This window comes from Ambystoma mexicanum, chromosome 2p, assembly GCF_040938575.1.
Source record: "Ambystoma mexicanum isolate Mex_15411 chromosome 2p, UKY_AmexF1_1, whole genome shotgun sequence".
Classification (NCBI taxonomy): Eukaryota; Metazoa; Chordata; class Amphibia; order Caudata; family Ambystomatidae; genus Ambystoma; species Ambystoma mexicanum.
The window spans coordinates 1400742685-1400768575 of NC_090923.1; the positions used below are offsets into that span (position 1 = coordinate 1400742685).

At 48.3% G+C, this 25891-nt stretch overlaps 1 protein-coding gene across 3 annotated transcripts in view; it reads left to right on the forward strand.

Moving 5' to 3' along the window:
* The window catches only part of DHX30 (DExH-box helicase 30), a 1582523-nt gene that overhangs the window by 1148430 nt on the left and 408202 nt on the right, over positions 1–25891 (forward strand). For all 3 annotated transcript variants that reach the window (XM_069645844.1, XM_069645845.1, XM_069645846.1), the window contains one exon: positions 5962–6155. In XM_069645844.1, the coding sequence (XP_069501945.1) occupies positions 5962–6155 (194 nt within the window). The remainder of the gene's footprint in view (positions 1–5961; positions 6156–25891) is intronic.

Below are 25891 nucleotides of genomic sequence, written 5' to 3' on the forward strand. Positions count from 1 at the left end.
GAGTGCCTGGAGGTTGGCTACAAGGGGAGCGCCCAAGTTGACGCTCAGTGCCTCTGATTTGGAGTAGTTCATCTGGAATCCAGCCATTCTTTCGAATGCCTCCAGCTCAGTTAGGGCAGCGGGCAAGGAGGATTGGCAGTTGGTGATGGAGATCATCACGTCGTTGGCATACAGGGAGATCTTGAATTGTTAGCCGTTTATCTCTAGCCCTGTGATGTGCTTGTTGGCTCGTGTCCTTGGGGCGAATGGTTCCATGACCAGGGCAAAGATCGGTGGGGAGAGCGGACAGCCTTGTCTTGTTATGCACGAGAGCCGGATCTGGGACAAGGTTTTCTGATTCAGCTGGAGTGATGTTCCCTGGGTTTTGTAGTTTGCCAACACCATTTTCTGGAATGTCGGGCCAAACCGGAATGCATCCAGAGTGGGGCGCATGAAGTTCCAGTCCAACCTGTCGAATGCTTTGGTGGAGTCCAAAGTTGAGACCGCCAGGTCCCGCCGTTCTTGACTCGCGACTTCGATGAGATTGAGCGCTCGGCGGATGTTATCCATTGTGCTTCTCCCTCTGATGAACCCCGCCTGGTCCAGGTCTATGATAGTCGGGAGGATTTGCGCCAACCTGTTCGCCAGAACCTTTGAGTATGCATTAGCGTCCACATTGAGCAGGGATATTGGCCTATATGACGAGCACTCCTTTTGGTCCTTGCTGGGTTTTAATGGCATGATTGTGGTAAACTCTTGCATGGAGGGCACAACGGTGCCTGTGTCCCGAAAGAAGTTTAATAGCTCTGTCATTGGGTGCAGCAGCATGGGGCGAAAGAGTTTGTAAAACTTTGGTGGAAAGCCGTCTGGGCCTGGGGCCCTGAGTTTCAGATATTTGAGTACTTCTTCCACCTTTTCGGTTGTGATTGGGGCTTCCAAGGTGGCTCTGTCGCCATCCGTAGTTTCACCCCTTCTCCGTACAGGGTTCTGCCTTTCGGGTCCTTCAGTGCGACAATGTGGTTCCGTCGTCGGGTTTTGCCTAGTTTGCTCAGAAGGTATTTATTAGCTTTGTTGCCAGTCACGTAGTAGCTCTGTTTGGTTCGTAGCAGGTGTCCTCGGCATAGTGAGCTTCCAGCTTGGTGCGAACTAGCCTAACCATTTTGGCTGCTTTGGGCGACCACTTCTTTTTTTAGGGTAGCATCTGCCTCCATCATTTCCTTCTCTAGCTGGTTTCTGTTTAGGGTTCTCCTCCTCGTATATGCAGCCACCTGAGCTATCAGTTCCCCTCTGATTACGGCCTTCATGGCTTCCCATCTTGTTGCTGTAGAAGTGAGGTCAGGGGGGTTTCCCTTAAAGTAATTGCTGATCGCCTTGGCTATGGCATCGCGCACCGCCATGTCATGGAGCATTGGTTGATATAGGGACCATCTGCATCTTTCTGGGGGATCCGGGTCAAAGACCCTTGCCGTCAGGAGAATCGGGGCATGGTCCGACAACACCCTTGTGCCGATTTCCACATCATCCGTGAACTGCAGGAGCTGCGGGCTAGCTAGAATCGGGTCTATTCGGGATGAGAAGCAGTGGACATGGGAGAAGAAAGAGTAGTCGGGGTGTCCGGGTGAAGGACCCTCCAGGTGTCTATCACGCCTAGTGTTTTGGACAGGTGGCAGAGGCCCAAAGCCAACCTGAAGTCTCTGGTGGAAGGGACGCCTGTCCTGTCCAGTGAAGGGTGGGTACCCCATTGAAGACCCCGCCCAGGACCACCTGTCCTTCGAGGAAGGGGAGGAGAGTGGATTCCAGGGTTGTGTAGAAGGCTGTCTGGCCGTCGTTTGGTGTGTAGACCACGATCAGCGTGTGAAGTTGTCTGTAGATGTCCCCCTTGATCGCTATGAATCTGCCGTCTGGGCTACGCAGGGTCTCCTTTTCTTTAAAGGGGATGCCTTTCGCTAGCAGGATCGCCGTGCCCCCTTTCTTGCTGGGACAAGAGGCCAGATATTGTGTTGGGAATGCTCGGCATTGCAGTCTGGTGAAGTCCTCTGCTAAGAGGTGGGTCTCCTGGAGGAACCCCACCGAGGCCTGAAGGTCCTGCAGGCGTCCAAGGATGGATTTACGTTTTGTAGGCGAGTTCAGGCCCCCGACATTCAATGAGATGTAGCAGAGTTTGGTATGTGCCAGACGGGGAGGGGGTCAGCGAGGTGCTATTAGGATTCAAGTGGGTGGTGGGTGATCCCGTGCTTGGGGGAATCCCCCGGGAGCCAATGTCAGCATGATTCAGCTGTAACCGAGTTTTAACTTTGTCCAATTCAGGGCTAACCGGGCCCCAGCAACCGTGGGGGCTGGAGAAGGTTACAGCCCAACAAGAGGAAGGCAAGAACAAAAGTTAACCAAACTAGCCCATACGGGCCTCGGGCCGAAGTGACTGTCCATCCACTCGGCTGGGGCATTGCGTGGGGACGCCAGGGTGCCAAGAGTGCAGGTTCCGGCCTCGAGAGCTGATGGTCGGTTACTGGTCGTGTGCAGTGGCAGTTTTCCCCCCTTTTGGAACTTTCTTCCAGCGGCCATGCTGGGGCTTCGGTGTTGATCTGCGTGGTTTATTAATTCGGTAGGTAGTTGTATTTTTTTCGGGTGTCGAGGGCTTGCTTCCCATAATGCTGCTAGCCTTCTCCAGAGCATAAATTACCCTTGTTTGCCAACAAGTGTGAACTGAAGTGAGGCCGGTAGAGCCAATGATATTTGATTTTCCGCTCCTGCTGAAGAGATGTTAGAGGTTGCAGGGCTCTCCGTCGTTGGACTGTGGGGGCGGCTAGATCCTGGAACAGCTATATGGCGGATCCCTGGAATGTCAGGCCGCCATGTGAGCAGCTTGCTGTCATGATCTCTTGTTTTGTCGAGAAAAAGTGTTCTCTGGCGATTACTTCAGGGCTGGCCGCTGACGGGGTGTTCCTGCGGCCTCTCAGTCTGTGAGTGCGATTGAGCAGAAGTAGCGACTTGTCGCAGTCCGGGAGGAGAGTCTGGCAGAGATCTCTGATGTAGGTCGGGAGGGCTTGGTCCGGGATCGAGGTGGGGACCCCTTTGATACGAATGTTGTTTCTGCGGGACCTGTTTTCCAGGTCCTCCTGTTTGCGGTGCATAGTTTCCGAGTTATCCTCCAGAGTCTGGATTTTCTGTCGCAGCTCTGCGATCTGCGCCGTGTGCTCCAGGACTTGATCTTCTGTGTCCCCGACCCTATGTTACACCTCCTCAACGCGGTTGTCCAGGCTATCTATCTTGGTTGTAACCTCTGCCATGCAGAATTCGGTTTTGATGTCGGCGAGGAGGCCCTGAATATCTTCTTTTGTGGCCCATTGTCCTTGGGCTCTTGCGGAAAAGGAAGGCTGGGTTGGGGGAGAGGGAGGGCGGGGGAGTCCAGCTGTTTGGATTTCTCCTTCAGGTGGAGTAAGTTGGCAATGTCTGCTGACTTCGGGCCCATTTGCTTAGACATTTTGATGTCTTGGTCGCCCTCCACACAGGTGAGTGGTGTCCGCAAGTTGTCGTTGGGAGGTGGCAGTTTCAGGTGTGTCACCCCAGCTGGGAGCTTATATCTTCGCAGGGCGTCCTGAGGGGAGGCCCTACCTTGACAATGCCGCCGGCAGGGGTTCCAGGCCAGATCTGCTGGTCTGTCCGGGGCCCCTACCGGCCAGTGTTTGCTGAGGTTTACTGCAGTGGTTGGGCTATTTCCTACTGCTTTGCCCTGTTGTTTCGGCCGCTGGTCACCTGCTGTTCTCCATGCTCCCCTCTTAATGCAGGGGGGCCCAATGTGATGGGGTGGTGAGATATGGCTGGCGCTGTGTCCCTGTAGCCCTTCAATGGTGTGTATAGGGGGGGTGGGGTCCCCAAGGCGGCCTGCTGGGTCCACGGGATGGTTGGGCCCCAGGGGGTCATCCAGATGGGGAAAATGAAGATCAAGGAAGGCCACCCTGGGTCAGGGTCTGCAGGTCTGTCCCGGGGCAGGAGGCGTAGTGCTGGTTCGACGATGGGCAGGCCCCCACTGGTGCCGGGTGCATCTATTTCTGTGCCGGCTGGGGAGGTTGAGTGTACCAACAATGCTACCGGTTGGTCTGGCAGCTAAAATAAGGTTGGAGCAGTTCACTTGCCGTGTGCAGTGTTACAAGTGGCCCGGGGACCTCAGAGTCCAGCCGCCCGGAATGGCCCGTTGTTGTGGCTCTGAGCTGCACCTGTGCGCTTTGCCTGTGTGGCAGTGTGTGGGTCTCCCCGCTGGAGCCGCCGCACCTCCTGCCCAGAATACGGGCTCCCTGGATGGGCCTGCAAAGGTGGATAGCAGCAGTTGACGTGCGAGCGGGACCCTCCCACTCAGTGCTCCGGGTACGTACCTTCAAGTCCGGGTCAGGCTCGCCACTCCGCCTCACCCCCTGCACCAGGTTGAGGTTGGCTCCAGTCTGCACTGGCTTCCAGGGTCGGGGACCGCCTCACAGGGCCCGGGGCCGTGCGAGGTCCTCCTCGCCTCCTGCAGTGTTGGTGGGGGCAGGGGCAAGGAGCGGGCTGCTCCAGGCACTCCGAACACCAGCTGGTGTGATTGCCGCCCGCTGCAACTCGGCCCCATCGACCTCCCCCAGGTGGCAGGTGGTTGGCAGCCCACGGTCCGCAGCCCACGTCTGCTCAGGCTTACCCAGCGGCCTCCGATTCTCGCCTCCTCTGTGTCAGAAGCGAGCACTCCTGGCCTCGTTTGACTGCTTGTCTTCTCAGAGCATTCGTCGCACCCCAGGGGCAGCGTCCAGACGGCTCTCCTCCGCACCAGGATCTGCGCCTCCTCAGGCGTATGGCTGTGCGTTCCGAGGAGCGTAGGCGTTTTGGCGCGTGATGGGCCACCAGGGCCTGCGGTCTTCACACGTCCCAGGTGTTGTGGGACCCGGTTGTTGGCAGGATTTCGCCATGGGATGATTCGGGTTGCAAACCTTGTGGTTTAGGTGGCTCTGGTCTGTCGCCGCATCCCTCAAACTGCGGGGCAGTGTCCTAGCAGCTGTGCTCGATCCCCCGGCTCATCAACTCCACGCGGCCGCCATATTGGGCTTTGGGCCCCGGGTGAGCTTTAGCGGACCAGCAAGCAGGGGCTTACCCGCTCCCATTTTCACCCAGAGTCGGGCTGAAGGTTCTTGGGAGGTTCCCACAGAGCTCTTAGTGAGGCGTCCGCATCGTCGAAGCCTCAAGCCACGCCCCAAATTGCCTACTTTTAAATGGCTAACTAACCACTCAAGCTCTCCTAAATGCTTTAGGGCTATACTTTCAGGGCCTTTTGTTGGCACATTCAGTTTTTGAATACCCATGGTTCTCAAAAGGCATTGTGAAATTCTATTCATGATTTGTAGAGGCCACACATTTTCAAATAAGTAATTTTCATCAGAGTGTACTGCATGATGTTTAAGTCCCTGGTGAGCCCTACTGTTTTCCTCAAATGCACTGTGATTTTTTTAACCTACGCTTGTTATAAGTTGTGTTTCTAAGACATGGATACATTTGGCTTCTTCTGTTAAGTTGATGTCACAAGAGGATTGTTATAGTAAACAGCCTTTCAGCTGGAAATTACTGCTTAACATATTGGCCATTGGTGCTGTTGGAGCCACAGTGGGCAGAGTGGCAGATGGATTTCAGAGAAGCATGTCAGGGCTGATGCAAATAGCCATCAGCTTGCTCAGAGCTCAGGCTTGATATATAAAACCGATGTTATGTGCAACCTGATTGGCTGCTACCGTTTTCCGTGGTGCTAACTCACAAATCATATGGTGCATTTGATTGGTGAAATCTGTATGTGCTTAGGTCTTTCTTACCTTGACATAATTATGGATGTAATGGTCTTTCTCTGATACTTTGCTATGTGTCATAGAGTGTAAGGCTGACATTACTAATGTATGTAATTTAAAAGGTGTTGGTGTTCTTCATGTGGTCTGTCATGGGAATATGTTTTCTTATAGTTTGATTCTTTTGTAGGAGTGCTGGATGAAAGGGAAGGCCTGACTCCTCTTGGCCAACGGCTTGCACACATCTCTACAGATCCCCGTCTTGGCAAGGCCATTGTCCTGGCTTGCATTTATCGCTGCCTTCATCCCATGCTTGTCATTGTTGCCTGCTTAACCCGAGATCCCTTTGTCAGCAGTTTGCAGAATCGACAGGAAGTCAATGAGGTAAGGATGCTCCAGTACAGTGTATTGGGTTTATCAGAGAGCTCACCATAAGGACCTTTTCTATTTTCCTGAATCTGTGCTTTCTATGTTGGTAGGCAAGAGTTTCCTTGTGCTGCTTTCCTAAACTTCTAAGGGACACCCTTTATTTCTGCCTGTTTTAAACCCGGTCCTGACATTTACATTTTGGATGTAAGTAAAGCTTTCTGCTTCACTTCCCTTGTCTGTTTTCTCATTCCTATTGGGAAACTAGTTTAGCCCCTAATGCTATCAGTATTGAGAGACTATGTCTCTCTCTGAATTTCTTGTATTGTTACAATTGCACACATCTCCTTACTTCGAATGGATTGTGTACTCCCATGTATTCCTCATCTTCGACACTTGTTGTCCAGCTTCAGCTGCTTCAGAAAAGGTTTTCGGCAGAGGGCGCTGTGCGTCGATGGTGTCGGGTCGATGTCCCTCGAAGGCCTTCATCGAATGGCATATATAGCACGTGCAGCGCCCGTTGGCCTAAGTTCAGTTTTTCTGCGAACATTGTTTGCTTTGAGTGAAATTTAGCGCGTTTTCTAGTGACGTTACGTTACAAAAACCTCGATAATTGTCTACTTCTTCGATGCCAAAGTCCAGTTTCAAGAAATGCTGTGCCTGCGGGTCAAAGCTGTCTCTTACTGACCCACATCGTATTTGCCTGTGGTGCCTCGGTGAGGGCCACGAAACCTTCAATTGTTCCAAGTGCCAATCCATGACGGGGGAAAGTCTTGAGGGAACAGAAGGGGAAACTGAAGGTAGGAAAAATCTCCAAAAAATCACCTACCCGACCCGCTAAGCCTTTGACCGACAAGTCGAGAGGAGACTCTCCTCGGAGGAAGATCAAGGGATCTAGGTTGAGGAGTGGTTCCCACCACTCTTCTTCGTCTTCGAAGAAATCAAAGAGAAGGGACCGACGGTCACCTGCGTTGACTTACTTGTTTGACATTTCCCACGAGAGGGTTGCTTGCCCTACAAAAAAATAAACAACGGCTGAATGGGATGCCTTCAGGGTGGAAATGTTAAAAATATTTGAAAAACAAAGCTGTCATGATGCCTGCCCCCGGGAAACCAGACCAGGCCCAGCAGCCCCGGAAGCAGGCATCATGCCATTTGGAGCATGCCCAAAAGCCCCAGTTAGGGGCTGTTTGGGTGCAGTCCTGGCGCCTTTGGCACCAGGCTCATAAGGACAAAGTCATTCCTGGCGCCATAGGCGCCAGGCTCATAAATGATAACTTAACTAAAGCAGACCATGCTGCTTACTCACCTGATGCAGACCATGCTGCATGAAGACCTAAGCCAAATGAGGCTTAGGAGGGACTATTTTAATGCAGGGACTATTTTCTTACCTGGGTGGGGCAGTGGAAGAATACTTACCTGGGACTTCTTCCAAAGCTATTTAAGCCACACCCGGACAGCCACACGTGCTTCGCGTTATTCTGCAGTAGCAGCGTAACGCTCACCGTGCCTGCAGCAGCTTCCAGTCTTCAGCCACGCCAGTCTACACTCCGGAGCTCTTGAACCCTGCAAGGAAAGCAGAAGGAAAGGTTAGAGCAAGAGTTTTATTCATACTCACCTGAATCTTGCATCTTCTCGACTTGAACCTGGAAGAAAGAATCCATTAGACGCTCTTGCCGCGCCTCCTGCAACGCCGCGCTGAATTCACCTGTTGCCATTTTCAGCATTCCTTCACGCACATCTTCAGTTCGCGGCCGCTCTTCATCACCTATGGACATAATAACAATAAGGTGAGCAACAGAGTTATCTAAGACAACAAAGGCAAATATTAAAACTTACTTGAGATCACCGGGGATACTCACCTAATCTCACCTCTTCCGCATCTCCGCCGCACCCCGGCCCCTATGGGGAAACATTCCGCTACAGACTTACCCGGTTGCGGTAAACGCTTCAATCCACGGATCTTCCTCCGAATGGATGCCTGAAAAGGAAAAGACCACAGGTTAGAGCAAGCTTCCCTCTTTATTCCGAAACAGCTTTTATAAACACTTACCTGCGCATCTCTGGTTGCCACGTGAACTCTTTCCAGATCCATAAGGGCAACCTAGGGGAATTGGACAGAGTGAATTCCAGACGTTTTGAACTCTTTAAAACTATTACCTCTACGGAGTCAACACCGTCTGCAACTCGCCAACTTCCCACACCAGTGAGGCAACTGGTCATCTACGCGCCCCTGCACTTGAAGCAGGATGGAGAGTTCATCTTTCCAGATTATCAGGTGAGAATCTAAAGGAGTCCCAAAGTAATTCATGGGGAGAAGGTGGGGTTAAGATTAAACCTCACAGGTGGTTAATTCCCCCTTTCTGCATTACAGAAGAGTATTCATACGAGCCACACAGACCAAGCTGGGTGGCCCGGTCCACTCCGTCATCTCGGCGCTCTGTGTATCACTGGGAGAAGTAACATCAGGCCGGTCCAGATCAACGCCCCCGTGGACACCAGGTGAGCGTAACAAAAGCCATGCTCCTAGCGAGCCTTTGAAAGAAACTGGGCAGGAAAGGTCTCACCCAAAACCTGCACGCCCTAGAGCCTGGGTAAAAGGTCTGATCAGCATCGGGAGGCCTTGATCCGAAAAAACTAAAGATCACACGAGACGCAGGGAGAAGTCGAGGTCATCGACACCTTCGACGCCAGCGGTGCCTTCGACGCCCACCAGGCCCTCAACACCCATCAAGCCCTTGACATCGAAGACTTCGACGCCAGTTGTGCCACACTTGCCAGCTATGCCATTAGTACCAAGCGCACCTCCAAAGTCGGCTGTGATGAAGAAAATATCACCGACGTAAAAGCCTATTGGTACAAAACCCGACAAAATATATGCTCCACTTCCGAAGAAAGAGTTCTTTAAGTCTCTTCTATTTTTTGAAGAGGAAGAACATTCTGACAATGATGAAGCCCCATTTGGCTTGCAGTATGGTAGACCCAATGTACCAGAGAGCTTTATCTCTGAGGAAAGTAGAATGCAAGACCTATATGAGAACTTGCAAACAGAAAGTGGGGTTGACACCTCCTCAGAACTTGAGTTCTGAAAACCAGAACTAGGGGAACATGCCGACGCTTCTTATAGACAGCTCATGTCAAAAGTGGTTGAATATTTCGGTTGGAGCAGGCCCCCTTTGCCCTATGACCAAGACAACCTCACAGACATTCTGGACAAGGGTCCACAAACTGATCCCATTTTGCCTTTTCATGTGGCACTGCAAAAAAGGGCGGCTAGGAATTGGGAGACTCCGAAATCTAATCCAACCGTCGACAAGAAGTTGACAAACAAATACCGCCGCTCCAGTAGTGACCCAAACTACCTGTCGAAACACCCCACTCCGGAGAGTCTGGTGGTGCAGGCAGCTACTGCTACTTCTGAACAGGCAGCGTACCCTACCATCCCTCCTGATAGGGGCGACAAGCACGTAGATGGATGGGCGAGGAGGGTATTTTCTGCAGGGAGCATGGTGGTTAAGTCTGCCAACTCCACTTGTTCCCTCTCAAAGGTTTTGTGTACTCTATGGGACTGTATCTCCATGGCGGCAGAGCACATTCCCGAAGGGGATGAAAGGGACGGCTTCTTAGCTATTGTTAAAGACGGCAAAGAAGCCATGTGTGTGTTCCTTTCATTCAGGATTGTATTCTGCGGATAGCATCAGAAGATCCATGGCTACCAGCACTGTTATGTGCAGATTTGCATGGTTGAGGAAGTCGGGTTTTGCACCTGATGTGCAATCTAGAATTCTCAACATGCCTTCTGACAGGTCTCCTCTTTTTGGCAACAAGGCTGATGAGAGCCTTGAGAAGTTGCAGACCTCAAATGCGACAGCAAGTCTTTAGGCGCTGCAATTAAGCAACCTCAGCCTTTTCGTCCTAGTGCACAACCTTGGAGGGGTAGATCTTTTCGATACTACTCCTCAGTTGGAAGGGCGAGAGGAATGGCCAGTCAAAGAGGCCAGAGAAGATTTCCTCGTGGTGGACAAGGTAGAGGTGCGAAGCCGGCTCAAGTAGCAGCCTCCTTACCATCGGCCTCTGCAGCTGCCGCCACAAAACCACTCGAGTCACAATTCACCAGTGGGGGCAGACTACCTGAGCATCTGCAAGAATGGCGAGACATTACTTTGGATGCTTGTGCTTTGGAAACTGTAGCCCACGGTTACTGGCTTCCTTTCATAAGAAGACCTCAGAACAGTGCACCGGGGAACCACTCTTTGAGGGTTCCGGATCCGCTCCTTGTTCAGGAGATTTTAACCATGCTAGATGTTAGGCAGAAACCTGTGCAGTTCCCTCTGGGACCACTGCAAAAGATTTAAGACTACAGGTGTTTGGCAGTAAACCCACTTGGTAGCAGTCTGTACCACACAGATTCACTTGGTAGCTGTGGCTGAGCAGTCAGACTTCCCTCAAGAAGAGTTAGGCAGTATACAGAGTATTCACAATAGGTCAAAAGAACACAGTAGAACAAGTAAACACTGACCAGGGCTTGGTGTAAAAGAGATATAATTATTTATTTAAAACCACATCTAGAAAAACACACAGGCACTAATAGTAAGCAATTCAAAAACACGATCACTAAAAGATTTACACTCCCTTAGAAGAATATTAGACAAGTCTTAAGTAAAGCCCCACTTATTTTCAGACAGCGGTGAGCGCTTATCACAGATGGCACTCTAATAATTTGTTTTAAAAGGGAGAGAAAAACAGAGAATAAATTGAAACAGGTCCCAACACTTTTACAAGAGCACAACAAGAGAAGAAGTAAAACCGTGAAGTTCGAGTTCTGTAGGCTGGATCCACTTTAAAAGGATCAAACGAAATGTGTCCAAGGTCACACGGTTGCAGTGTACAAAAGGTTCAAAAAGGAGTTGGACCAAAGAAAGGGACCAGTTAGAACGTCAAGGCGGCCAGGCCAGTCCAGAAGGTTAAGGGGTTATTCTTACCTTGTAGCAATCTTTAGAAAGGGAGGCCTGGCGGACACGGTACCTTAAAGTGGTGAGAATACTCCAGCGGGGGCAGTTGTTCCTGGCAGCGGATGCAAGTCGGTGCTTCGTCCGGGACAAGAGAGGATCTCGTCGGGGAGGAAGACAGGAGTCTGTTGCACCGCCAGGGGAAGAAACCAGCCGCGGAGTTTCTCAGGTAAAAGGAGCGGTCCTTTGATTCGCGGTCCAGTGTTAAGTGGCTATCCGGTTGCCGGGGTGCTTAGCACGGGCAATTCGACCACAAGCCGGTCTGGGGTGCGAAGAGAAGAAGGTAAACTGGTTGTGCCCACTAGTCAGGGGAAGAAGCCTCTCCAGCTGGGAGATCTCCTCTGTCGTCGGGAAGTGGTGAGTCGGTTCCGCAGGGCTCCACCGGTGGTGTCGTCGTGGTAGGTCGGCTCAGCTTCTCCCTCGTCGGATTCCCAGGTCCTGTGGCGACTTCTGAAGTTCCAGTCCCCAAAGCCCTGCTTTTATGCAGCACACCCCCATTCACTCAGCCTAGCTGTCAATCAAACATGCTAAGTGGTGAGCAGGCCGGCTCACCACTTGGGCCAATCACACAAGAGTGCGACTTGAGTTACCAAGGTAACTCAGTCCAGGGTGCCTAAACCCCCTCCCACACCCCCTGTGGTACCCAGACAGAGTTGCATCACTTTTGGAGGCTTCTGTTGAGAACCCCGCCAAAAAGTGGAACAAAGGGCTCGACTTGGGTTGGAGTCACGGAAGAGAACACATACGCCATTTTAGAATAGAGTCCTGGCAAAAAATACCAACCAGCGAATTAATATTAAATAAATAAACCGGCGGTATGTTCGAGGCTATGAGAATTAAATAATTAAAGTTGGTAGCCTCGAACAATGGGAAAATCCCATAGGGATATATTCGCGGTCGAATATAAAAAGTAGTAGCCACTGCCACCAGCCAAAACTCGATCAGGGGGGACGGAGACGTGCTCCCTCGACTAACAGACCCCGGGGTAATCGAATTGCCCCGACCAGTACGTCCACAATATGATAGTGTGTACTGGTTTCTGTTAATAATTTGGGACTAGTAAAGCCAATGGTGACTTTACATGCCCTGGGAGACAGTAGTCAGTCCCAGGGTATTGAGTCTATGGTGGGGTGTCACTATGACACCCCTGTGTCACTGCACGGAGGGTGCTGTGTAACACACATAGTAAAACACACGAGACCCTATGGAGTAAAGGACCCCATAGCCCATAAAACACATTAACAGTCAAAGGAACACCATAAATCATGTCCAAGAGTGGGAAAAAAAGAGTCTCACTCTTGGCAGGAGAAAAAAACAAACTCCAGAAATCCAGCAAAGCTGCTGGGGGACTCACTAGGTTAGGAAATTCAGCCTAAAGAGAGAATTCTCCCTAACACTAGAGAAAGGTGCTATAGAACCAGTACCTGTAGCGGAGAGGAAGAAGGGATGGTACTCCCCATATTTTCTGATCCCAAAAAGGACGGAGGACCGAGACCCATCTTGGACTTGAGATACTTGAACAAGTAGGATTCTCCAGAGGATTCGTTCCCTCTTTCTGTATTTAAAAACATCTCTCGGGACATTGTAAACCAACTTATTTAGTCAGTCAATGATTACTTTACCTCGGGGATCATTCCAGATAACTTGAAACATGCTTTTGTCATTCCATTGTTCAAGAAGCCTGGGCTCGACCTGATGGTTTTGTCAAATTTTCGACCCATTTCCTTGCTCCCTTACTTGATGAAGCTCCTGGAATCACTGGTGTCCCCCCTCCTTAGTACTTTTCTGGAATCTTCCAACTTCTTCGACCCATTTCAATCTGGATTTCGCACTGGTAGGGGAACTGAGTCGGTCTTGGTCTCTGTGCTGGATGATCTGACTTGCCTGGTTGATTGGGGACGGGGTTTTGGTGCTTTGATTCTGCTTGACTTATCAGCAGCATTTGATACCATCGACCACCCTACCCTGGTCTCCTGGCTTTCCACCGCGGGTATCTCCGGCCGTTTACTGGCTTGGTTCTCCTCCTTTTTGTCAGGACGTACTCAATCTGTTTCTTTATCCCCTTTTTGTTCTCAAGACATTTCTCTTTTTTGTGGTGTCCCTCATGGTTCTTCTCTCTGTACCATTTTATTTCATCTCTACATTCGTCCTCTTCTGGCTATAATTCACACCTTTGGTTTGCTTTATTAGTCAGTGAGATCCAGGCTCTGGTGGCATCAGAACCTTACACCACTGTTCACAGGCAAAACGTTGTCTGCCAGACGTACCCTGCTTTCCTACACAAGGTGACGACCTCCTTCCAACTCAACGTCGCTAACCCCATGGACGAGCCTCAGCGGGTCTTGCACAGTTTGGATGTCGGACGTGAGCTGAAATACTACCTGGACAGAACCAAAGACTTCCGCAAGTTGGATGCCTTGTTTGTCTCCTTCGGTGTGTCAAGGCCTGGTTTTCAGACCTCCATAGTAAGGTGGATGGTGGTGGCCATCAAGGAGGTGTATGAGGGGCAGCACAAACCAGTGCCAGCAAACTTACATGCCCAAGCGGTCGGAGCCAAGGCCATGGCCTTCGCGTTCCAGCGGCATGTGTCCTGACAGGTCATCAGCAGGGCGGCTACCTGGTCCGCCCCTTTGGCTTTCTGTAAAAACTACTGTTTGACGCCGCCTCTAGGTCAGACGCGGCATTCGGGCAGGCTGTTCTAAGACACCTGTTTTCTTATGGAGGGGCTCCTCTCCATCCTGGGGCTACATTCAGTTGTAATCGCCCATACTTTATGGAGGAAAAGGACGGGGCGTAAGAGTAATTAATAGTTACTCACCGTAGTGACTGACGTACTCTTAGTCCATAGTCCCCTTTCCTCCATACGTCCCACCATCCTCTCCCCTCCCCCTAATGATACTGGTGTCATTAGGCAATGCTGAACATTGTCGATGCGTCAATGGAGACTGAGGAGTAGCGCCGGTGGGCAGAGTCAGGCGAGCGCATGCTCCCAGTGCCGCTCCCCCGCACGCCTCTAAATTTAAAGGGGAAGAAGATTATTTCTCGTGAATAAGATTGTCTGCTGTCCATACAGTATGGAGGAAAGGGGACTAATGGACTAAGAGTATGTTAGTCACTACGGTGAGTAACTATTAATTTTCACAACGGTCTTGGTACTCAGCATCCAAATTCCTCATCCCAGTACCAGAGTGGTATTTGTGTATGTCTGAGGTAATAAAGGATGAAACTCAGTTCCTATGTGGTCTCTTCCTTGACTCAGTGCCATAGCGGTATACAGCTTCCAAAAGTTATTTCACAGTTCATCAAAAGTTCACGCACGTCTCCCTTGGTCGGGCTCGAACCTCTCAAAGCAAAAAGTTCACGTAGGTCTCCCTCAGCCAGGCCCGGACCTCACAATCACAATACATGCAGCGGTTCCCTTCACAAAGCTTTATTCACAGTCATTAGGGGTTCCTTTCCCCTAACTAAGCACACTTCCGGTCTCCCTCAGTCAAGCTCAGACCTTCACTGATGTCAGAGACTTTTGAACGTGTGAAGCTTTTACTATAGACCTCTGCAGGACCACTTGGACTTTCTCTTCAGCTCACACTCATGTGTTATTTGCCCCAGTGTCGCTTGGTCTTGGTAGTTCAGTACCATAAGGACAAATGTGTGTAGAAATCTTTCTCTTAAAGTAGTCACTTTTCAACTTCCCCTTTCGCTGGGGTGAATCTTGTCCATTGCGCATTTCAGAGTTTGTTCAATTATCTGCTTTATAACAAGATATCTCATATTTCGCAGAGACTTTCGAGTGGGCATTTCCTGTCGTCGGACCACTCTGATACTCTGTATCGCTGGTTCAACAGTTATTGTTAATTTAAAGTTCACCACAGCTCTACCTTCTTTCGCATCTCATCTGCACATGCGCAGCCTTCAATTATGAGATATAAAATGTACTATTGCAACTTCAATTTTTCCTTAACACACTCTGACCTTTCATATTGTTCGCTAACTCACCGGCTGTGTGCATTCCTTTCTTGTATTTCCGGCTTTAATTCACGAGTCAAGATTAATATCCCAGGTTTGGCCTCGCCTCCCCAACTCTGTCGTTCACCCGGGAGGGCCATTGGCGCCCTCGAAACACAATGCAGTTTTCTTTTCTGGGATTTGGCCTTTTCTGCATATCTTTCACGGCTCTTCAGAGGCAACGACCTCCTGCAGGGATATTCTCTGTTTCCCTACTCCTTTCTTTCGTCCCTTGATTGGTCGTTCTGCTCCTGTGGGTTTGCCTTCACCCCGGAAAATCTGCTCTTTCTCGTGTTCCACCTTGCTCAGAGTGTGTCTCTGTTCCACCTTTTATCATGTGGGGAGAGCTAATGGGTATCAGATGTATGTGATTAAAGTCATGTGCCTGACTTTGCCTGACCCGATTAGCAGGATATGTCCAATGAAATATGTAAGTGTTAGCTTCTTTACTCTGTCGCTCCTCTTCCTCGGCCCAGTATTTGTGCAGAAAGGGGAGGGGGAGAGTTGGGACATTGGAGCGTCCTATAAAATAGGATGGGGTACGGGTACAGGAAAGGGGGGAATACCGCGTCTCACCATCAGTTGCCTTACCCCCACTCCCTGAGGATCCCCCACCCAGGTGATCCTCCCACACTGGTCCACCCCCAGGGGCTGTATCCAATGGCTGTGGCTGTGCCCTGGCCACCTGAGAGAGAGATCCCCGGGGACTCGTAAGTGAGACACCCTTTGGTTTCTCATAATTGGGAGATAGTTTTCTCACACAATAGGGAAGGAATTGGAAATATCCCATAAAAGCCTTGTGGACATTTGATTCCTGATGAGGGGAATGGGAAATATCGTGTGTCACCTCAGGGTACCTCATCCCCACTCCCCAAGTCTCCTCCTCCTCCCAGGTGATAGTCAATCATATATACACCCCCCCCCGGGGTCAGGATCTGGAAGTGACAGCCTTTCCCTGGCCACCTGAGGGTAGGATATTTTTGGGAAAGAAATGAGGCCGCCCGCAGATTCCTCACAGTATCCTCCTTGACCCACTGTGTGGAACGTCAGAAGTAGGATGCCCAAATTTTATTTTGTAACTCATTTTTATAAAGGATAAACAATATTTGAAATAACACACTTTGTGTTATGAAACATTTTATACATCTACTCCCTATGTTGCATCTCACTACTGGCTCAGTGTCTGAATGCTTTTTTTCTTATTATAGTACAGCCAATAAATTGGCTTTACATACAATTGCAACAAATAAATCATATTGCAATTCAATCAGTTGAATATCAATTCACAATAAAGACATCCCAATTAACACAAAACTACAAAGAACCCTCAATTCCCTCAAATTCACTCCCCTCACCATACATGTTGACATTACTAATGGTCACCATTATAATTGTCTTTGTTCCTGTAAGAATGTGTTTCTATACATCCAACATTAATTTGTCAAATCGTATACATATGGCATACAGTTGCCATCCATATATAGGTTACACCAATTCTCTGATTCTCCTAAATCATACTTTCCTATTACTACTGCTTCGAGCATTCTGTTTCTTAACCTACTAAGCGCAGGTCAGGCACACAGAGTATGCTAAGCTCTTTCAAGAGCCCCACTTGAACATAATCTACAATATCGCTCCTCTTTGGAAAGAGCCATTCTGTGACCAATAACATCAAGAGTATATAGCAGATTAAATGCATCTCTCGTAATTGTCATAAATATGAATTCGAGAATTCATTTAGATGCATGACAAGGGTGGTGGCCAGGTCTCGGTCACCATTGAAGTCTCTACTACTTGCTTTATTGGCTAAGTTTATCCAATTTTGCTCTCCCTCAAGTCCTGCTAGTCCCAATTTCAAAGATCTTTTTTAAATTAACCCTGGCAGTTGATGTCACAGGGAAATTGAGCTGCTGCTCCCACCTATTTCCCTCTCAGTTAATTTCCATGCAGATGGCACTCCTAGAATAGCTCCACATCTTCTCTGCTTCTGCATATGTATATTAAAGCAAGGTGTTCGTATTTGAGTCATTTATCTTCCAATAAATCATTACTTGCTGATTTGTTATTAGCGCCTCCATACAACTAATGCTCAATTCGCCTTTTATGAATTCCACACGTGTTCTAACAAGCATATTTATTATCTTCTTAAGTCAATAGCGCTCAATTTCGCATAACTCTTTGGCCCTTTTTCTCCCTCAAACCTCTATGCCATTTGTCAGTTTGGGAACGATCTTCATGTTATATATGGTAATAACTGACGCCAAAGTATAGCCATTATGTTGTGTTGCAAAACAAATAATTTCACCGACCTGCTGCCATAATTCCATTCCTATTTTTTCCACCTGAGGTCCCTGAGGTTCCACCTGAGGTCCCAGATAATTCTATTGTTTTTCACTTTCTGTGGGAGAACAAGAGAACCATTCAATTTCCAAATGTAGTTGGTACTATTGACTAGAAATTTCCATGGTCCACCAAACCAAAGTCCTTGGAGAGAACCATGAAGACCAGATGTAATGTTTAATTCCTTAAAAATATATATTTGGTGTTAAAAAATATTATACAATGCTCGTGAATAATCCCCCCAGCCTTGTTCTGACACCAACTTGTATATCTGCGAGTGTATCATTTGCTGTAATCAAAAGAACCACTCATTAACCTATTATACTCCCTAATATCTTTGAGGAACTGCCTTGAAATGAGTTGGGTCAATCAGATTTAGGTGACAATATATTCCATTTTTTATCAATTGGCACAATAACTAACCACTGCTTCAAGCGTAGTGTTAAATTACTTGGTCACACTGCATATAAAATATTTGAAGGAAGAGGGGCCCATAAATCAAGTTTAAGCTTATAAAGGTACAACCTTACACAATCGGTACCAAGTCTCCTATTCACATTTCTTTTTTTAGCATTAATTGCAGTAATATCAATGTGGGTGATGACTACATTTTCAGAGAAGGCAGACTTTTTGGGATTTCCTCTATGAACGCATTATTATTGTTAGGGAGAATTCTCCGTTTAGGCTGAATTTCCTAACCTAGTGAGTCCCCCAGCAGCTTTGCTGGATTTTTGGGGTTTATTTTTTTCTCCTGCCAAGAGTGAGACTCTTTTACCCTCACTCTTGGGCATGATTTGAATGTGTTTCTTTGAATCTAGGTGTGTTTATTGGGCTATGGGGTCTTTTACTCCATAGGGCTTCATGTGTTTTTCTGATGTGTTACACAGCACCCTCAGTGCAGTAACACAGGGGTGTCATAGTGACCCCCCAGTATAGACTCCATACCCTGGGACTGACTACTGTCTCCCAGGGCATGTAAAGTCACCATTGACTTTACTAGTCTTAAATTCTGAACAGAACCAGTATAAACCATCATATTGTGGACGTACTGGCTGGGGCAATTCAATTGCCCCGGGGTCTGTTAGTCGAGGGGGCACGTCTCCGTCCCCCCTGATCGAGTTTTGGCTGGTGGCAGTGGATACTACTTTTTATATTCAACCGTGAATATTTTCCTATGGGATTTCCCATTGTTTTAGGCTACTATATTTATTTAATTATTTACGGTAGCCTCGAACATACCGCCGGTTTATTTAATTAATATTAATTCTCTGGTTGGTATTTTTTGCCAAAACTTGATTCTAAAATGGCATTTGTGTTCTCTTCTGTGACTCCAACCCAAGTCGAGCCCTTTGTTCCACTTTTTGGCGGGCTTCTCCACAGAAGCCCTCCAAAGTGGTGCCACTCTGTCTGGGGTACTTAGGAGGGGTGGAGGGGGATTTAGGCACCCTGGACTGAGTTGCCTAGGCAACTCAAGTCGCACTCCGTCCTGATTGGCCCAAGTGGTGAGCCGGCCGGCTCACCACTTTGCATGTTTGAGTGACAGCTAGGCTGAGTGAATGGGGGTTTTCTGCATAAAAGAAGGGCTTTGGGGACTGGAACTTCAGAAGTCACCACAGGACCTAAGAATTCGACGAGGGAGAAGCTGAGCCGACCTGCCACGACGCCACCACCAGTGGAGCCCTGCTGGACCATCTCACCACTTTTCCCAACGACAGAGGAGATCTCCCACCGGAGAGTCTTCTTCCTTTGACTGGTGGGGATAACCAGTTTCACTGTCTTTTCGCCTTCCCGACGTACCTCGTGGCCGCCTTGCCTGTGCCAAGCACCCCGGCAACTGGGATACCACGTTTTACCACGACCGCGAAACAAAGGTACCACCTTTAACCGGAAAACTCCGCGGCTGGTTTCTTCCCTGGTAGTGCAACGACCTTCATCTTTCCTCCAAGTCGAGATCTTCTCTTCCCCTGGACGACGACATGACTTGCACCCACTGCCAGGAACAACTGCCACCGCTGGAGGATCCTTCCCACTTAAGGTATCGTGTCCCGCCTGGCTTCCCTTGCTACCGACTGTACGGGGTAGATTTAGCCCCCGGCTTTTGAACCTGGGTTAGCCTGGGACACCCTGGCTAAACTTTCCTAAGCTTCTCTAAACTCTTTTTGAACTCTCTGCAAGACTTTCTAAGCCTAGTGTAACTGTGTGATCTTGGGCGCATTTGTGCTCTGCTCTCTCTAAGAGTGGGCCCAGCCTTTGGACTTTGGCTCACCAGTGACTTTTGCTCTTCTGCCTTGCTAACAGTGTTCCTAAATCTTAGAGTGGTGTACCTTTCCATATTCTGTCTTTTTCCCTCCCTTTCTCACAAACTTATTGGAGTGCCATCTAGTTAAGCGCTCACCTCTGTATGAAAATAGGTGGTGTTTTACTGTGATTTATCTGATAAGGAAAAAGGGGTGTATATATTACAATAGTAACTGTGTTTATAATATTTTACAACAAGAGTGCTGGAGTGTTTCGAACAGTGTGTTTTTAAATAAATAATTATATACTTTGATACCAAAGCTCTGGTCAGTGTTTGCTTGTATTGGTGTGCCTGAGTGCCTATTGTGTATACTTTGCATACTGCCTAACTCTTCTTGAGAGAAGTCTTGACTGCTCAGCCACAGCTACCAGGTAAATCTGGGTGGTACAGACTGCTACCAAGTGGGTTTACTGCTAACACCTGTAGTCCTAAATCTTTTGCAGTGTTCCCTAAGGGAACTGCACAGGTTTCTGCCTAACAATTATACATTCTAATCATAGAGAATGTCACGCCAGCCAGAAGAACTTTGCATTGGCTCCACGTAGAGGCGAGAATTCATTATCGCCTCCTCCTGATCACCTACAAGAGCCTTTTGGGCATTATGCCTCGTTATTTGAATGAAATCATCACGTTCAAGAACATCTCTCGATCACTTAGATCAAACGAGACAAAAATGCTAATGATCCCAAGAAGCAAATCTAAAAGGGTTGATAAAGGAGCCTGAGCCTTAGCCATAGCGGCACCGGTGGCCTGGAATAGCTTGCCGTTGGATCTCAGGCTGGAAACAAAACTAAAGCTTTTTTATAAAAAGTTAAACACTTGGTTGTTTCACTAATCTTCTTGCTTTTGCCAATTCTTTCTCCCTGGCTGTCCCTTGATTATGTTTTATGTATTTGTCTTGTCTGTGCCATCATGCCTACGGGTCCATTGCTGCGCATTATAAGTCCATTAAAGTAAAGTAATGTAAAGAGATAAAGCAGTTTACTCACTTTGAAGCTTGGACGTTAGTTTCTTTGTTAAAATGAATAGTAGAATTTTAGGCAATATCTATCATCATCCAATAAACACGAGAGCAGGCCTCTAGATAAGTGTTCTACCAGGCCCGTTTGCGCATTAAAATCTTGTAAATAGGATAGATTTATTTTCCTGCGTATCGTTTATGCTTTTGTTTATAGGGCAGTGTAAAGGTCAGGTTACTTTCTTTTTCTTCAAACTTTGTTTTATTGAGAGGCATAACAGCACCAACATATAACATGTACATCACAATCAATACAGCGCAGTAATACATCAAAGGATAGGTGGTAGGTCAGGGTGTAGAAGAGCGGTAAGAGCCATCATCGGAAAAATGTGTCACACAAATAGTATCTGAACAGAGCCCAAATGTCCTTGGGGCTACAAGTCACTGATACAGTCAGTACATACTGTTCCTCAGATTCATTAACCAGCGTTAGATCTCGGAGGAAATCGAGAACGGGTGCATTTATGGATTTCCAGCATTTCGATATGCAACGTTTCGCAACAACACAAGTCACATTAAATGAACATCTAGTGGTTTCAGCTACATTGCCAATGTCCCCAAACATTTCAAGGGGGACAATGATGCAGGGATCGATGTAATCTTTTAAAGGATATCTGCGACTAAACCCCAGAATACAGTTATTGACGGACAGGCCCAGTACATATGGAAGGCGCCCGCATTCGGTGCACCACATTTCGCACACTCCCCAGTGCAGTCCACCACAAACTTAGCAAATTTTGCAGGGGTGTAGTGGAGTTGGTTAAGAATCTTAAATTGTATCAGCCGTAGACCAGAATTCGGAGACAAAGATTTGGTAAGTTGGCAGCATCTGAGCCATTGTTCCTCACTTAGTGTTGTTCCAAAGTCATCTTCCCAGACCGCTTTCATACCATTTAAGGAGCTAGAGTGCGACTGAACTAGGGAATATAGGTATGAGATTCCCTTTCTCCCCCGACTGGTCGTTGTCATGGCCTGCGTGCATTCATGTTTGGTGGGCTCAGTAGGAAACATTGGCCATTTCCTGGCAAATGCAGCTCTCATACGGTAGTACTGAAGCTGCCTGAGTTGTACACCCCCTTCAGTGTTCACAAAATGCTTCAGACTTACATAAGTACCCCCTGGGAACATATCTTGCATTTTCAGTTGTTTGGACGTGTCCCATGTCATTTGTACTGTTTTATCAAAAGTGGGGGACATACTGGGAAAATGCCAGAGCGGGACCTCAAGGTCATAGGGAACCATAACTCCTATTCTTCCAAATATCTTGGACCATGCATGGGCTGTGGTGCCGACGGGGTCAAACTTGCAAGGGTCTCTTTTTCTGGGGCAGAGGAGGACCGACCGCAGATCGTGCCTATTTCTCGATGGGGATGTGGGTGGCCGTGTCATCAGGGTCAAACCAATATTTGACAAATTGGGCTTGGGCCACCAGATAGTATCATTCAAAGTGCAGTGCGGCTATGCCACCGCTCGAGTATGGCTCCACCAACTTCACCCATTTCATCCTCGCCGTCCCCCCACCCCAATAGAACGAGGTAGCTAATGATTAGAGCTTCTTAAAAAAAAGTCTTGCCCGACCAGTTGGGTACATTACAAAAATAATATAGTAATTTAGGGGGAACAATCCTTTTTGAAAGTGCTACCCAGCCATACAGAGAAATCGGAAGTTTAGACCACAAATGATGTTTAGCTTTGAGTGTTGAAAGTATTCTTCGTGATTATCTGCATACAGCGTATGTTTGTTTCTGGACACAATTATGCCCAAATAACGGACCGGACAGGGGACCCTCTAAATCCACTAATGTTGGACCGGTCTCCTGTGGCAGGGGGTGAGTGGGAACAGTTCAGATTTAGATATTTTGATCTTATATCCAGAATAGCTTGAGAATTTGTGGATATCAGCCATGATCGGCTGAAGGTTAATCTCGGGATCACGGACGTATAACAGAGTGTCATCTGCATAAAGGGATATCTTCTGTGGGTGACCCGTCATTCTAATACCCCTGTGCGCATTTGTCTTCCGGACGAACTCCGCCATGGGCTCAATAGTGAGGATAAACAATATGGGGGAGAAAGGACAACCCTGCCTGGTACCTCTGCCAAGGGGAAAAAAAAGGGAAGATAAAGTGTGATTAGTGAGAACCCTCGCTCCTGGGTCGGTGTAGAGTAAGTGGACGCATTTGATAAATTACGTCCCTAAACCGAAGCATTCGAGCACCAAGAACAGATGGGACCAGGAGACCGAATCAAAAGCCTTCTCAGTGTTGAGTACGGCAATTGCTGCGTTCGCATTAGGATTCATTTGTGCCATCACCCCAAATAACCTATGGAGATTCAGGGCTGTAGATCGCATGGGGAGGAATCCTGACTGGTCAGGATGGACCAAATTGGGCATGTGTGGGAGGAGTCTGGCAAGAATTTTGGCAAAAATGTTGTCATCTATATTAATCAGAGAGATCAGAGAGAGGCCTGTATGATGACATGTCATGAACGGGGCGGCGGGGTTTCAGGAGCACGGTAATTATGGCCTCGTGCATGGAGTCCGTGAGCGAGCCCTGTTCCATTGCCTCCTACCACACCTTCAGCAAGACAGGGACCATTTATTTGCTCATGAAATGATTTGTATAATTCAACCCCCAGGCCATCTGAGCCGGGAGCTTTTCCAGATGTTAAGGCCTTAATAGCGTTTGTTATCTCATCCACTGTGATAGGTGAGTCTAATGTAGAACGGATATCGTGAGAAATGACGGGGAGCTCCAGCCACCGTAGAAACTCGGATGCCTCAGCAGCAGATTGTTCATCCCGATTGGAGTACAGTGATTTAGAAAACTGAGTGAATGTGGCATTTATGTCTTCCTCACGATTAACCACCTCGCCCTGTGTGTTCTGGATACTGGCGATAGGGTTATGGTGATTATCGGCTTTGAGCATGTTGGCCAAGAATGTACCTGCTTTGTTGCTCTCGCCATACCTACGGGTTCTAGCCGGGGTCGCTATATATTGTACCTCTGTCAGAAAGCTTCCGAAATTCACCCAGCGATCTATGAATGTCAGTAAGTAGGTCTCTCTTATGAGTGGAGCTGTAATCTTGCTCGAGTCTCGATAGCTGGGACTCCATTTGGCTCAATTCCTTTCTGTCTGACACTAGTAGTTCAGTGGTTTTAGCCATAAGAATGCCCCAGACCTACACCTTAAATGTTTCCCATAATGTTGCGTGTGACCTCAGGGAGCCTTCATTAATCAAAAAGAATTCCTCCATCTCTACCTGGAGGGATTCGCAGACGTTAGGGTCTTTAAGGGTAGTAGGGGGCATCCTCCAGCGCTTGGCGCGTGGGGGAAGATCACGTAATACTAGGCAGAGGGAGACCGAGGAGTGATCCGAAAGATGTGCAGCGGTGGATATCGCACACCGTCACCGCATCCGAGAGAGAGATGAGGTGAGAAGCCAATAGTCAATTCGAGATTTGGAATCGTGAACAGTTGAATAGAACGTATACCATATGTCCAAGGGGTGGAACATATGCCAAGCATCAATTAAGGGGGTTTGAAACATGATCTGTTGCAAGGTGGTGGCAGCCCTCGTGGGCCTACGAGGAACTGTGGAAGATCTGTCCAGTGTTGTATCAAGGATAGTGTTAAAGTCACCACTCCATAATACTAAAGTGTCATCCAATGGGGTGATCATGTCCAAAACCGTACGATAGTACTCAGGATCATCCAAATTTGGCCTGTGTGTGTTAACCAATACAATAGGATGGCCCGCAACCTCCCCCCACACCAGTACAAATCTAGCCAAAGTGTCTATTTTACTATCCAAGTATCGGCACCCCAGTGATGAGTGAATTAAGGTAAGAACTCGCCTGGATTGTGCTGAATAGTCAGTGTAGTATCGGAGTGGAACCCACCGTGTACAGAAATTAACATTTGCATTTTTAAGGGCATCTGTCTCCTGGAGCATCAATATCTGCGGGTTGTGTCTCGTCATATATGCTGCTACCCTCCTGGCTTTAGGCGGGTTGTTTAGACCCCGTATATTCCAGGAGAGAAGTCGAATTGTCAATCCACTGCTAGTTCGAATTACACCCACCATTCATGACTATTCCAGTCACTATGTGTCAGATATACTTGGACAGGCTGGATACCGTCTGTGTTAACATGACTCTGTTTTCAAACTTTTAACAGTCCCAACTAATCCCAGCCTAGTGCTAGGGGGAAAAATATTGCATACCCCATCCCCCAACCCCTCTCACACCATCAACCCCAACTCGATGATGACATCCCTGTATGAAATTGTGGAACTTTCCGGAGGTGCGTATGTTGTGGCTCACAAATGCCACAGCCGGACACGCTCCGTCTAATACCACGTAACAGTTATAGTTCAGTGCCACCCATACACTTCATTTCACATTGTGGAAAAAGGATATTGCACTCAGCATCGATCGAACAATCAGCCGGGTCTCTCCGATGTGCTTCAGGTTGTGGGGCCTGTTCTGGCCCACGTTCCCGTGGTGGTAGTGGAATTGAAGATTCAATATAGTCCATTGCTGCTGCAGGATTTTTGAAGAAATGGGCTCGACCGCCATGCTGTATTCAAAGCTTTGCCGGGAAAATCGACGCATATGGGACTTGCCGCAGTCGCAGCTGTCTTTTAACTAGTTCATATGACCTCCTCTAGGCTTAAACTCCAGCAGTGAAGTCTGGGTAGATGTGTATATTGTCCCTGTGGTGGCGCAAGGGCCACATCTCTCTTGCCAGCCGAAGAGCTGCATCTCTGTCTCTGTAATTAAGTAGCTTGGCAATGATGGTGCAGGGTGGGGCTCTGGGTTTAGGAACAGGGGCTAGTGTGCGATTGGCTCTTTCCACCAGGAAGTGGTCGGACAAGGACGAGGCACCAGATAAGGATTTCATGAGTGTCTACATATAATTCCATGGGACCCTTGCATACAGATTCTGCCAGTCCCACAAATGGATATTATTCCTCCGGGCCCTGGATTCTAGGTCATCACACTTGCCGAGCACTCTGCTTATCAAGGCAAGCCTTTAGAGATCCGATGGTGGAAACAGTGTCATCCAGCTTCACATT